This window comes from Protopterus annectens, chromosome 2.part2 (assembly GCF_019279795.1).
Source record: "Protopterus annectens isolate FY-2018-M chromosome 2.part2, PAN1.0, whole genome shotgun sequence".
Lineage (NCBI taxonomy): Eukaryota > Metazoa > Chordata > Ceratodontiformes > Protopteridae > Protopterus > Protopterus annectens.
The window spans coordinates 646,069,683-646,085,459 of record NC_056730.1 but is presented as its reverse complement, the minus strand read 5'-3'; the positions used below and the strand labels follow the sequence as shown (position 1 = coordinate 646,085,459).

The following is a 15,777-nucleotide window of genomic DNA, read 5'->3' as shown; positions in this document are numbered from 1 at the left end:
TTTTCTTACCTCTTCTTTGATTTCTTGAGAAAGTTCATTGAGAGTTTGAAAAGTGAATCCCTAAGGCAGATAGGGTCTTTCTTTCCTATATATATATATATATATATATATATATATATATATATATATATATATATATAGAGAGAGAGAGAGAGAGATTTGTTGACTATAATAAAGGGAGGGGGAAATTACCAACAATGGTAACAAGAATATCCTGTTAAAAAATGGTAGGAAAAAGCGAGAAATAGGGCAGAAAGAGTACCAATAATGGTATGTATGAAATTTACTTTCTTAAAGTAAGAAGGCTGATGGAGAAAAAGAATGGAAAAAATAGAGGGAGGTAAAAGTAAATAAAAGAAATATATAATATATATAAGAAAATATAAGAAAAATACACAAGGCTATTAAACACCTCCAAATGCTTACAGAGAGAGAGGCTCCACATCCATGCAAGATGGCAGCAAATGAGATCGGGTATTGAGGATGCACTAGGATATTATGGGCAGAGGAAGGCGCTCGTGAGGAAAAATGAAAAGGACAATATCAGATGCCAAGATTCTACTACGGAAGAGAAGGTGCATAAAAGTCCAATTTATTTACATATGACAGCATAGCATTTCTTTGTAATGTGGAAAACAGTCTGCTCAACATTTTTCAAGAATTCATCTTTTTTTGGGAAACAGTATGGGCTTCAAAACAACCCCTAGAAATCTGTGGTTGTCCCTGTAGGACCATGGAATAGTATAGGGACAGATTTGTCAGAGACAGTTTATCCACTTTAAGAACAGACTTTATGGAAAAAAATAGGAAGACCTAAAAGATAATGTTGGCTTGATGTTAGATGCATGCTTGTATGGGTACCTTGTTAGCTAGAGGGAATGTCATCAAAACAACGGTTCTGCCCTACATTCATTACTTCACTAGGCTCATTCCCATTCAGACAGATAAGAGGACGAGGAATTTTCAGAGATAATGTGAAATGTTTATATGGAGAAGGAAAGGTAAGAAAACTGATAAAGACAGAATGAAGAGATGTAAAGTGGTAGCTGGTGGTTGCAAGACATACATGTTCCCACAGTAAAATTAGCAAATTTACAAAGGACATCAGGGGATTTGCTCCCATGGTGGACAAAATGAGTCAGCAGAGAGGGAAACAAATCAGCCAACATATACAGGAAATAACTAGCAAGGAAAAAGACTGGGCTGAAGGGGTAAGAGGTGCAACGTTATCTTAGTTGGGTGGAGAATCTTCCTGGGATTATATATATGGATTAAGGGTTTAAGCAGGAAAACATCTAGGAATCTCATACAAAAGAGATGGAAGAAATAAGGTATAGTTGAAGAAGTAGTTCTTATTAACCATATAAAATTCAGGGTGCAACCTAACAAAACCATCTTTAAAAACAGCTTATTTCCCCACCTAAACAACTCCTGGACATGCAACTGCCTAGCACCTGGCTGACATATTCTAACACCTTTTCCCTACCTACTATCCAACCTCTTCTTTAAAACTCCCACAGATGCGCTATATATTATCACACGTTACCTACCAACTCACTGCTGCCTACTCCCCACTATCCTACCTATAACCACTAACTCTCCCCTAGACTAAGTTGAAAAGCTTTCCCTAAAAATCTCAGTGAACCTCATATGAACTTGTCTATATTCTCCTCCTTTGATAAACTGGTTAGTATTTTTAGTTTTTCCTTTCTTGTCTTATCTTCAGTTCATCTTCAAGATTATCTCTACTAAACATACTATATGAACAACAATCATATGTTACTACCTGCTATACTTTTAATTGTTTTATTTATTTATTTATTTAAATTTGTTGACCGGGAGTGTCCAACTGGACGTAGGTCCATTTTCAGCGGAGGCCCGGGGAGAAAAGCTCCACAGTTAAAATAAACAGACAGTATATACATTGGATTACATAGTGATTAACAATTTACATAGCAATTACTTACAACATATTTACAGATGAAGAACATAGTACATCAGTAGACAACTAGAATCTTTATCTGTGAAGTGCATACCAGACATTAACAAATGTTACAAGAAGAAGAAGTTCGTGCTGTATAATAAGGACTGGCTTATGAGCATCTGAGCTTGCTATAATCAAGGTAGTTAGTGGAGTGGAAAGAAAGGTAGTGGTTGGATGGGGTGGATGATATTAGAGTGGTAGTTGCAAGGGCATAGCCAGCATATTTTTAGTTGCGCTTTTAGTAAAGTTTTGAAGTGGGTGCATGATGGTATGGAGGTAATTGTGGGTGGGAGTGAGTTCCATAATTTGGTGCAAGAGAACAGTGCTTCACCAGCAGAGTTATTGGCTTTAGTGATCTGCAAGTGATTTTTGCTGCTGGATCTTAGTGGTCTGGTGGTGCGATAGGGTTGGAGTAGATTCTAGAGGGATGGGACATTTAGTGGATGGTTTACTAGTTTGTGGGCGAGTGAGAGTTGATACCACTGAAGGAGGTGAGGGAGTTCAAGCCAGCCCAGTTCAGCAAGTGAGAGACAGTGGTGACTACGGTAGGATGCCCCTGTGGCGAATTTGGTGATTTTGTTGTAGCAGGTCTCTAGCTTGTTTATATCACATTGCCTTAGGTTGGTATATATTGGAGAGGCATAAAGTAGGGTGGAGATAAGGTGGGAATTTGCTATTGAAATCTTTGCTGCTTTGGTGAGAAATTGCTTATTTCTGTATAACGCTCCTAGTTTTTTGTGGACTTTTTTTATAGTCATGGATATGTGAGTGTTAAATTTTAGTTTATTGTCTATTTCCACTCCTAGCAATTTGGTGTGTTCAGTTGGGTATATAGTGGTGTTGTCTTTTGCCGTGATGTTAAAGTGAGAGTTGTTTTGAGTATGTTTGGTGGGTTGGAATATGAGTAGTTTAGTTTTGTTTGGGTTGAGTATTAATTGGGCATCGGATAACCATGTTTCAACAGAGGAAAAGGCTTCCTGTGTGACTTTTTGCAGTTTTGGTAGGGACTGGGCTGAGCAGATGATGGTCGAGTCATCTGCGTATTGTATGAGCATGCCATGTTTGGTGGCAGAGGCTAGATTATTGGTGTAAACAGAGAAGAGTAGGGGTCCAAGGATAGATCCTTGGGGAACCCCTATGGAGACAGGTAGTTGGGGAGATATGTCATTGTGCCATACAATGGATTGTTGGCGGTCAGACAGGTAACTCTGAAACCAGTTGGTGACCAATTGTGAGAAGGATAGGTTATTGAGGACAGAGATAAGTTGTTTGTGTGGGACCATGTCAAATGCTTTAGATAGGCCTAGGAAAGTAGCAGAGGAGAGATAGCCATTGTTTTTATGCTGAAGGATAGTGTTAGTAAAGGAGAGTAAGGCAGTGATGGTGCTATGGTTTGGTCGGAAACCATGCTGAGTACTGGAAAGGAGGTTGTTAGTAAGGAGGTAGTCTGAGACCTGAGAGTGTATGCATCTCTCTAGTATTTTGTAGAGTGGAGAGAGAATAGCTATGGGGCAGTAATTGGTTAGTTCTGTGGAGGGTCCGCCTTTGTGGAGGGGAATTATATGTGATACTTTCCACAGTGTGGGAACGTAACTTTCTGACAGAGATCGGTTAATCAAGATGGATACTGGGTAGGCCAGAGCATCAGCTGCGATTTGTAGGTATTCACTTGGGAGGCTGTCTGCTGCTAATTTGGTGGGTTTAAGTTTAGTTGAGAGTTTTTTATGTTGGAGGTAGGTACAGGAGAAAAAGAGAAGGCAGTGGGGAGATTACTAGTTGAAGGTGTGGGTTGGAGGGGAGAGGGGTTGTGTTGTTTAGCTAGTGATAGTATGGTTTGGGTGAAGTGTGTGTTGAATGAGGTAGCAATATTTTCTGAGGAGTGAGGGATGTTAGGAGGAGGGGTACTGACTTTACTTGGGTGGAGGATGGAGTTTATGGAGGACCAAAATTGTTTGGGGCTGTGTTGTGAGGAGTCTAGGGCAGACTGGTAGTATTGGGATTTGTCCTGTTTTATTAGCTTTTTGACTCTATTGCGTAGTTCTAGGAATTTCTGTCTAGCTGAGGGGGTTTTGGTTTTGCACCAGTGCTCCCAGGCTTTATCCCTGTTTTTCATTTCTGACTTAGTGGTTTTCTGTAGCCATGGGGAGGGTTGTGCTTTGGTTATGGAGAATCTTATGGGGGCATGGTAATTAAGGATGTTCAGGAAGGTAGTATTAAAAAATTCAACTGCATCATCTAGACTGAGGTACTTTAGAGGATGCCAGTTACATTCTTTGAGGGATGAGATGAATGTGAGTGGGTTAAAGTTTAGTTTTTTACGTATTTGACGGTAGATGACAGGTTTAGCTTGGTATAGGTATTTTTTGAGTAGGAATGTTGGGGAGTGATCACTGAGGCTATCTGATAAGCAGCCTGTTATATATGACTGGGGGCTCTTACTGACTAGCATCCAATCCAGGGTAGTGTGCTTGGTGGAGTTTTTATTTATCCTGGTTGGTGACTGGACTAGTTGAGCGAAGCCATGAAGGTGTACATGATGGGTTGGATTGTTGCCAGAACAGGATTGCCAGTCAATATTGAAATCACCTAAGATGATAGTTTCTTGGGGGAGATGGTGGGTAGACCAGCTGAGGAGGTTTTCTAGGGGAGGGATGTTTTGGCCAGGTGGGAAGTAGCATCCAATTATGTTGATGGTTTTGTTTTGGTTAATTTTGAGGTTGGTATATATTATTTCTTCAGTGCCTATTTGTGGTGCTGATGACTTTAAGATCTGGATGTTTAGATGCTGTTTAAATATTATAGCTACACCACCTCCTTTTTTGTTTAGCCGGTCTACTCTTAGTATGCCGTAGCCTGTAGGGAGTATTTGCTCACTGGTAATGGGAGGTTTTAGCCAGGTTTCTGTCAGGATGACTATATCTGGGGAGTACAAGTCTATGGTGGCATGGAGTTCATGGACTTTGTTGGATATACTTCTAATATTTAGACATAGTAGAAGGAAGTCACTTGGCTTTCTATTGTATGTCTAAACCACTATGCTTATGCAAATATCTTACTCAATCATATGTTACTATCTGCTATATTTTGCAACTGTATGTGTAAACCACAATGCTCATGTAAATACCTTATGTATAGTATGTTAGTAATTGTTCTGGAGCTTTTCTCCCCCGGGCCTCCACTGAAAACGAACAGCTATGTCACACCTCCCCGATAAACAAATGTAAAATAAATAAATATAGAGGAAAGAAAATCCTGGAAATCCTTTGTGCAAGTGAAAGATGATTTTTAAGATACTGAACAACATGTAGATGAATTAAATAAGCCTACTGAAATAATTAATGACAAAGGAATCTTGTGTAGTTGTGGTATTCCATAATCAATATAGGCCAAATTAAATCCTAGATCTCAGTTACTGGGAAAGTGTTCACAAGCAGTGCATTGGGCAAGATGTAGAGAGAGCAGCACAAACAAAAGAGGCAGATGATAGTAATCATTTGAAAGAAGGGAAGGAATCAAGCATGGGATCAGATGAAGCCAAAGGTCTTTGGGATGAAGTAGGGGGCATGATCCTGGTTTTAAAACAGTAGGTCCACAGACGGTATTTGGCTTTAAAAAACATAGTAGGGCAGAGAGAGGCATGACCTGCAGATGAAAATGGAAAAATCATTCTTCCTGAGCTCCATTTTTCAAGCCTTTACCCGATTGATTTACTCTGGATTTATGCAATTTCAGACTCTGTTTGCTGGAAGAATGGAACCTAAGATGTTTAGGGAAAGAGACAGCACTGATGCTGGCTCTTGATCTAATGGAGAATTATTAGACGATAATATGCTAAACAGTTGAAAGGGTGTCAGAAGAGACTAAAGGACTAAAGACTTAACTTTGCTGAACAAGAAGAAGTCATCATTTCTTACCGAAATCATGTTAATGTTTCAAAAATAAGGATCACAAAAACAGATCCTGTCAGAATTTCAAGGCATACCCTGGGAAATGATTTATTTAATTTACTCCACACTAAACTTTTACCCTTCACAAAGGCTTCTATGGGCAAAAACTGAGAAAATGACCATGTCTACTATGTGGGAAACAAATGATTTAGTATGAACGTGATTGTATGCAAGTTCCAGTTTTATACCGCCAAGGAATGGTTACTCAACAATGTTCATCTACTGTAAGGCTTCAAATTTGAATGCATGAATATTAGAGTCTTTCAAGGCTATTCTTGTAAAGTGTTCAACAGTAAAAAATTATTTAATTGGGTTTAGAATGTACTAAGGAGGACAGCTGTTCATTTGTGCTTCACTTACCTGTCATCACTGGAAGTAGGGGCAAGTGGTCAAAGGTGTCATTTTTGAATCCCTGCAGGCAGTTCGTGAAACAATCCATACTTTGCATGGTATGTGAACTGTGCCAGATTCTTCCCCAAAATTTCTTAATAGCAAGGCAAAATCAGCTATCAATAAAGATCTATAGGAGGATGGAACAGGCTGGAATACCAACAGAAGGTGACAGCATGAGGAGGAAGAGTATCTTCCTTCTTCAGTTAAGGCATCCATGAGAATACGTCATGACATCCTTTTGGTTCCCATTCCAAATGAAGTGCCTCTCTCACTGGCTTTATGGTTGAGAAAAGACATAAGCTGATATCTTTTCCAGCTGCTGTCATGTCTACAAGATCCAAACACAGAAGCCATTTGGCTTGCTGTCCAAGGAGGTGGGTGAACCAACTCAATGGTGCCTCTAGTGTTTCAAGCAACCCACACAAGGAGCACAGAAATGAAAGTGAAAGGAGGTGGTTCTCTGTTCACTGCGAGAGAGGGAGCCTTGAGTGGCCTATCTGTCCCTGGAGGAGTGGTTTCAGCCTAGAAATTAGTAGTTTATTGGCCATTTTGGGCTAATTTCTCTCTCTTTCATTTCCCTGCTATAAATACCGTATTTGCCCAGTTTTGTGTGCCAGACAGCGCCATTTAGCGAGGGTAAAACTATTCCCGGTTCCACAAAGTCTTCTCTTCAATTTTTCCCTTTGAACTAGACAAACTTTCAACTTAAGCACTCAAGCCATTCATTTCTCAGCCCGGCAGTTGCTCACAACTTATAGCAAGCACTTATAAATCCTAGCACTAGACCCTCTTGTACTGTACAGAAGAACAAGGCTCTCTATTCGACCTTACCAGCCATCCAGTAAAACAGTTTACTGTACAAATCCAGGCATGTTCAAAGGGCAGTTTCAGGTGTACTCTCCAGTCCAACTGGTGAATCTGGACATTTTGGGGCAATGTTACAACTGCCTCATGTACACAGACAACCCCATCCTCCTACCACCAAACACTAATACATGCGAGAGATGCAATTATACAGCCAAACTGGAGGCTAAGCTCTCTCAACCCAAGACTGGACCAGACAGTCAAGAGGAGAAGGGAAATACTTGCATCACACCACCAGTCTCACATAGACCCATTAAACCAGCACTGGCAAAAAACACACATAAATACATGAAAACATACTCACAGGCTCTAAATAAAAATATGCAAACCCAACAGAAACCTCCAAAGCAAACATCCAAGCAACCTCCACCCACCAACACAAACCGTGAAACACATACTTCACAAAACCAGTGTGCCATGCAATCACAGTCCTTAAGGCAAAATAACATACCCAACATACTAGTAATAGGTGACTCTATAGTCAGGCACACTGACGTCCCACTCACTAGGCTGAATAAGGAGAAGGTTACTGTTAGCTACCTGTCAGGTGCCAGGATCTGCCACATAACACAAGCACTCAGGTCACTCCAAAACAAGTACATATATGACTCTGTCATTGTCCATGTTGGTGTGAATGGCCTGAGCCGTACCTCCCTGGACTACACGAAAAGAGACATGGAAGAGCTCTCTGATCATGTAGCCCAGGCCGGTATGACCCTGACCCTAAGTAACATCCTGCCCTCACCAAGAATGATACCATGGTATAAAGAAAAAATTCTCGATTTCAACAATTGGCTAAGTTTCTGGTGTCATTCAAAGGTGATCCAGTGTCTGTCCATCTGGGATGACATGCTCGACAAGCCACGCTGCTTCACTAGAGACGGCTTGCACCTGTCTCCCTTTGGCTTTCGTATACTGGCCAAGGCTCTTGCCACCCCCATAGTGCCGTTTTTAGTCAAGGCTCAAAAGACAAACCTACCGACGTAAATAATACAAGTAACAAAAAACTGTGGGTAATGCTACTCAATGCCAGAAGTCTAAACCTCAAAATGCATGCACTTGAGGCACTCATCGGTATGGAGAAAATCGATATATGTGCAGTAACAGAAACCTGGTTTAAGGCTCCAGAGAGCACCCCAGCACTACCAGGCTACAACTCATACCATACATTTCAGCCACAGAACCAAAACCGAAATACAAAAGACAGGGCCGTATCCATATTCATCAAGGATACCCACACCTCCAGGTTAGTGGCACAGCACGATGCTTTAGAGATCATCCATGTGCAACTAACAACAGGCAAAACTGCAATTCAAATTGTAGCTTGGTACAGATCATCCACTATGTCCCAGGACCCCCATTCTGCATTTCTGGAAACACTAGGAAACATAAAGGTCCTACCAAACACCCTAATATTGGGTGATTTCAATTACCCAAACGTTAACTGGGATAACTACTCAAGTACTAACTCCCTTGCCCAACATTTCCTAGAATTTATAAACTCAAATGCCCTGGTTCAACTGGTCAACACTCCCACCAGAGGTGACAACATATTGGACCTGCAAATAAACTTTTCATAGAGTAGTTTGTCTAATGCCACAGGTGACAAAAGCCTAAGAACAATCTTCTGCAAATATGGTCAGGTTTCAAAAGTTGCAATTTGAGAGAAATAAACCTTGCTATCCAGGAGGTTTGACTTTGTACCATTTGAGAACTGTAAAGATGCAAGATATGCTTCATTATTAATGAATGGATACTGGGAGGCAAATGACAAGTCCTGGTAGTCAAGGCACTTTTGCCTCAAAGGGCCTCTGGAAGAAGGTTGCTGACATTTGGCTGATCAAAAGTGTATCTCATAACCTTTGATTAGAGCTGAATGATTACGCAGTACAGTGACCCAATATGAAATGCAATGTGCAGAAGCTTACCTGAGTGGAGAAGAAGGAGCACTTTGTTTGTCTCTCACAACAGAGTGAGACAATCCATTGGGCCTAGACACAGTAAAGGTCAGGGGACTGCACTAGAGAAGTTAGCTGGGGTATGGGTCCTCACTAACTGAAACTAAGAGAAATAAAAGTGTGGACCAGTTAAGAACTTTCATGTACAGTCTAATACACTTACTAACTAAAAAAGGAAGAATTGACAAAGGTAAATTTGAAACTAAAGGCTGGAAAACAGAGATTAAACTTGAAGGTCTGTGAATTTTTCTGTTCTTTTCTGTTTCTTCTTTTTAAGAACAATAATTTTACAAGCTTCAGAAAGTACAAAAACTTCTAAAGTATAAATAATTATATCAAATTAGACATAATGTGACATTTGTTAAAAACAGATACAACTTTTACATGAAATATGCAGTTTGGATCAGTGGATAGAAAATCAGAAATTCACCCCTGGCTTGTCACCTGTGGCCCTTATGGATAGGAAAAGTGTGTAGGTGCCCTAAGGCATAGGCATATACCAAAGCCATGCTAGCCCATGGACAATGATAATTGGGAAAATTGGGGCATAAATGGCTAGGTTTAAAAAGGCTGTAGGGCCATTAGCCTAGTAACCTCCTATGATCCTAAAGTTAAACAACATGATTTAGAGTCTCCTCTTTCCCTAAAAGTTTGTATTTACTGTATTATTTATTTACTTATTGACATGTGATTACTGTAAAACTCCAACTGGGTAGGTATCCAATTTCAGTGGATGCCTGGGGAGAAAAGCTGTGAAGTATTAAAAAAAATGTTAAGAACAATAATTTTACAATTTTCAAAAATAATACAAAACTTCTAGTTTAAATAATTATACCATATTAGACATAATGTGACACCATTGGTTAAAAATAGAATGTTTATGTCAACAATTTAATACTTAGAGAAATTTTTGAAACAAAAGTTAAATTAGTATAATATAAACACAAAATGCAATGTGACGTGAAGAGAAAAAAAAACAGTGTTAGGACATATTTAGATAGAGAGTCAGGAGATAGAAACTGGTTGAAGTTAGGAAGTGAGTAGTGAAGGGGGTTAAGGAGTTGTAAGGTAAATATATGTAGTTGTTCATATTTAGAGATATAGTTTACCCTGGGGTTGAGGAAGAACAGGAGGTAGTCTTTCAGAATGCTTTTAAAGAACTGGAAGGAGGGTACTGACCTGATGGATACAGGTAAGGAGATCCAGGCCTTAGCAACATGGCATGAGTACAGAGTATGCCCAACAGATTTGCTAGGTTTGAGGACAGAGAGAAGTTTTTAGTCAATAGATCATAATGACTAAATGGGATCATAGTTGTGTAGAATGGTATTTAGTGCTGGATAAGCAGGTGGATGCCGGATAATTTTACAGGTGTTAAGAAGCTATATATATATATATATATATATATATATATATATATATATATATATATATATATATATATATATATATTTTGCTGAAGAGGTCATTCTAATCAATTTAGGTATTTTAGTGCTATACAGTGGTGGGTTCCGAAAGGGGTGTTTGCTGCATATTTTGTCACTTTATTATAGCACTGTTTCAAGTTTTGATTTTTGTGATGTCTGGATGTTAGTAAAGATGGGAGCACCATAAAGTAATGAGGGGAGGAGGTAAGCAGTGGCATGTGTAGTTTTAGTTGCTTTGGTGAGAAAGTTTTTGGTTCTATAAAGCATTTTTATTTTTGGTTAGTTTTTTATGCGATTTTGTATATGCAGGCCAAATTTAAGATCATCCACTATCATCCCTAACAATTTGCTATGAGAAGTTACTTCCACGGTTGTATTATTAAGAGAGAGTCATTTTCATTTTTGTTTTTCGTGAGACAGGGATTTCATGAGAGAGGTGTTTGGGGAAAAAAGAAGCAGTTTTTTTTGTGGGGGGTTAAACATGAGTTGTGAGTTACAAAGCTGTGTTTCAGTGGCTGTTAAAGCTTCCCCAAGTAATTTTTGGAGATGTGCCAGGTTGTCTGATGTGCATGTGAATGTGGAGTCATCTGCGTATTGTATTGTATTAGGGAGGCTTGTTGCTTAGATGTGTGGAGGGTGTTAGTGAGACTGTGAAGGAAGAGGAGACTAAGGAAAGAGCCTTGTGGTACTGTAGTGTTGACTAGGAAGCATGGAGAAAGAGATAGAAGAGGGGCATTTTACTGACATACCTATTAGACAAGTAGCTTTTGAACTGCAGAATGGTGGGCTGAGAAAGACGTAAAGAGGATATTTGAAGTAGAAGTTTGCTGGGACAAACTGTGTTCAAAGCTTCAGACAAGTCTAGAAATAAGGAGGACAACAGTTTGCTGTAATCTCTACCTTTATTCACACTATCTATACAGGTTAGAAGTGCAGTGTTAGTGCTATCGGAGGGATGGAAGCTCTGTTGTATGGGATACAGGAGTTCTTCCTGCAGGAAACAGTTCGGCAATTGTTTCTGAATACATTTTTCACGTATTTTGAAGAGGGGAGATACAACTGCTACAGGACTAAAGTTAGTGAAGTCTGTTTAAGTTCTTCCTTTGTGTAGAGATATTGTGCATTTTTTTTCCAGAGAGAAGGAATGCGGGATTGTAGAATTCACCTGTTTATATGAACTGAGACAGGAGAAGCAATGCTATTGGCTGCTATTTTAAGGTATTCACTAGGAAGGTCATAGGTGAAGTAGAGCATGGTTTTGGTTTAAGAGTAGTTTTATATAGGATGTGGGCACAGGTTTAAAGGTAAAAGTGAATGTGGTGATATGTGATGGATGGGCAGGGATGAGGTTAGATGCTGGGGAATCTTTGGTTAGGGATGCTATAATATCTATGAAATAAGAGTTAAATTCTATTGCAGTTTCAAGTGGTGAGTTATTGGAGGACAGGTTAGAGCTGACGTTTTGGCTAGGATGTAAAATTTGTTTAATGGTTGACTGGAATTTTTTATGTCTGTGTTTAATATTATTATTCTGAATGTTGTTATAGTATAGTTTCTTTGTGTTTGTGCATTTGCTTTTTATTACCGTTGCAATATATTGTGTTGTTTTACATTTTAGACATTCTTTCCACACTTTTTCTTTAGCCTGTATTAGGATTCTACTCTTTTTGGATAGCCAAAATGAATTATTTCATTTTAATCTACCTTCTAGGAGGTGAAAGGCTATTTAGGATACTTAGGAAAATTGTACTGAATTAATTTACAACATCTAAGCGGAGAATTTTTAAGATATTACAGTTAATAGATTATAGGTTAGTAACAAACATTTCTGGGTTAAACTTAGAAAGGTTGTGTGCTCTTTCACAAATATGCTGTTTAAGTTATGTGTGAAATGTCTGGTTGTATAAACTGAGAGATGATCCCTAAGAAAGTGGCTGCCATTGTACCTGTGGTCCTGAATTTACTAGGGTATGATAATAAAATCCAGTCTAATAAGGAGTCTGATGTCTTGCTACGTCAGGGGTTATTAATTAGTAGTGAGAAACCATATGAGTTCATGCTGGATGTAGGGGAGTTACATGTTATACCAACTGATACTGATATCACCTAGTAGTATTTTTTTCATGTGGAATTGTTATAGATATCCAGTGTAGGAAATTTTCCAGTATAACTGCATTATTGTGAAAGGGATGTAAAGGGCACTTATACATACTTGTTTACATTTATTTATTTCAGGAAAGTACGAACTGAAGTTTGTTCAGTAAATAAATTATTAATTTCAGCCCTGTTACTGTTGACATTTTCATTCCTATAAGAATTAAATGAAATGCAGTAATGGTGGAAAGGTGTAAATGCTTGCTGCTTAAGTTAATCCCTGAGAAGCTAACCAAGAAAGTGCTATCTCACAATATAAATCTAGCTATATATATATATATATATATATATATATATATATATATATATATATATATATATATATAAAATACATACATATATATATATATATATATATATATATATATATATATATATACACAGATAGCTTATATACACACATATACAGATATAGATATCTCATGGGTCTGTGTTTGTACATTTTTCTGACTGCTGTCCCATTGGCTTGAAGTACCTCAGAATGAAGAGGGGTGACAAGCATCAGCTCCCACAAGATTGATTCACATTGAATATCAACTTTTCCTATCTGAATGGACCTAAGAATATGTACTACAGTGGATCCTGTAGGGGGGGTAGGTCTTTTAGGCTGATCTTCTGGTCTCTAGTAACATTGTCTTCACTATCTTCATCCTGGGAAGCTGCAATTTGAGTGGACAGTGCTCAATATTTTATAGGTAAATATAAATATATAAAGTTCTCACGAAAGGTTCAAGGAGCATACTCTAAACTTAAAAAACTGAATATTTAAGAAGAAACCAAGATAATTTAATTGAAAAATATTGCATCTCGAATTATTTCCCCTTTATCCTTTTCTATGATACATAAGGCGTGGGTATGAAACCCCTGTAAACATTCTTAAAAAGTATCAATGAGTTTCAGACTTTGCTGTTACTGTAATTGATCCAAATTTTAATTATCAGGTTTTGCATGTCCAACAGGGAGCTATTATCTCTATATACCTACTGACATATACATACACACACACATACACACATACATATTTATATAAAAGGTTCTAGTCAGTTTAAAATCAATTTCCAATAAGCCATTTTAATGGAATACCTAAAGGTTGTTGCTCAGTTTGGCCACTAATTAATTAATGAATGAATGATAGAAACAGTGCAGCCTGGTCTGCAAAGCTATGGAAAGAATCATTATGAAACTCATAAATAGAGACATAGGGGACCTACAGACACTTGACCCCACCCAGTTCGGCTTTGTAAAGGGCAGATCCTGCCTTTTAAACCTGGTTGACTTTTTCGAAACAGTCACTAGAGCCATTGATGAGGGCAAAGCAGTCCATACAGCATACCTGGACTTGGCTAAGGCCTTCAACACAATACCCCACTCAGGCATCATAGATAAGCTTAACAGCTTAAAAGTAAACCCTTATGTCACTAGATGGGTTGCAAACTGGCTAAAGGACAGAACCCATAAAGTTAAAATCGCTGGAGCAATGTCAGACTCAAAGCCAGTCACAAGTGGTGCCCCACAGGGATCTGTCCTGGGACCCCTCTTGTTCGGCATTTATTTCTCAGATGTTAAAGCAAACAGGGGAGGGCTGTGGCTGACAAAGTTCGCAGATGACTGCAAACTAGGTGCCATAGTCGATACACCAGCAGACACACACATCCTACAAAAAGGCCTCACAGAAACGGACAAATGGTGCCGGAGTCACGGCCTTAAACTAAATGCCAAAAAATGTATAGTCATCCCCTTTGGGAAAAACAAAGTACCCACAAATTATCACATAGACAGCAACCCACTGAGTACGGAAAAAGTAATCAGAGACCTAGGGACCCAAGTCGACAGCGACCTCTCATTTGACACCCACATTGCCAAAGTGGTTAGAAAAACATTCTACCTTGCACACCTCATCATGAAGGGATTCACATCCAGATCCAAGGATGTCATTGTACCCCTATATTCCTCCCTCATCAGACCCATGATTGAGTACAATGCCCCATTTGGTATGTACCTCACCCGGCATTTGCAACAGCTGGAGAGACCACAAAAGTACCTCACCAAGAGGATCAAGGGTCTCCAACATATGTCTTATTCTGCCAGACTAAAGAAACTTCAGCTCTATTCAGTAGCATACAGCCTGCTCAGAGGTGATCTCTGCCTGACGTACAAGGCCATGTCCAATCAGGATCTGATGGACATGCTCCACCTCAAAAATCCAAATCCATCAGGACCACGAGAGCTAAAGACTTAAACCTCGGCACAAGTATGAATAGGACACGCTGGAGGGATAGATTCATAACCCAGAGGCTTCCCATGCTTTGGAACAAGATCCCAGTTCGTATTAGGCAGAGCCCCTCACTGACTCTCTTCAAGAGAAATCTTGATGAGTGGATGGGAGATCGTAAGTTTACCCCAGGGGTCACATCTGTGTCACTGCTAGACAGGGGCACAGTAAACTAATTCTATTATATAAGGGGACCTTCATTGTGTCACTACTAGACAGAGGCACAGTATTCTAAATTTATTCTGTACATTTTTTGTACCATTTCATGGGGTGGCAAAAGCCACATCACTACGGCTAGGCTTACAAATGCCCCAGGGCAGATAGCCTAGTACTATACTATGAAACTATGAAACTAATACAGTTCAAGTGCTTTGATGAAGGTATATGAGTAACCTAAGTGCAGACATGGTTAGTACTAAGTTTAATAATGTATTAAGATTCATTGTGACAATATGACCAGTTCTGAATGTAAATTTATCTCAACAAGGATAGATTCCAAATAACAGAATATAATGAAAAAATGATTTTAAAAAATGTTTCCACAAAGAATGAATATTGATACATTACTGTACCTCATTGTGCGGGAGACCTGCAGCTGAGAAGATAGGGATTTTCTGGCCTCTAGCAATACTGTTCATAACATCAATGGGAGAGATGCCAGTCTGTATCATTTCCTCTGGATATATTCGAGTATGGGGATTAATAGGCATTCCTACAAAAGAAAAAAAAAGCAGATTGGTGTGAGTTGTTGTCCTGGAAGTAGTGACAGTATTCCAGT

The 15,777-nt window shown here is 39.0% G+C and overlaps 1 protein-coding gene across 1 annotated transcript in view; it reads right to left on the bottom strand.

Moving 5' to 3' along the window:
- Positions 1-15,777, bottom strand: part of ATP6V1B1 (ATPase H+ transporting V1 subunit B1) — a 1,526,458-nt gene that overhangs the window by 429,712 nt on the left and 1,080,969 nt on the right. Inside the window, exon 6 of the mRNA XM_044064065.1 lies at positions 15,572-15,711. Coding sequence (XP_043920000.1) covers positions 15,572-15,711 — 140 coding nt within the window. The remainder of the gene's footprint in view (positions 1-15,571; positions 15,712-15,777) is intronic.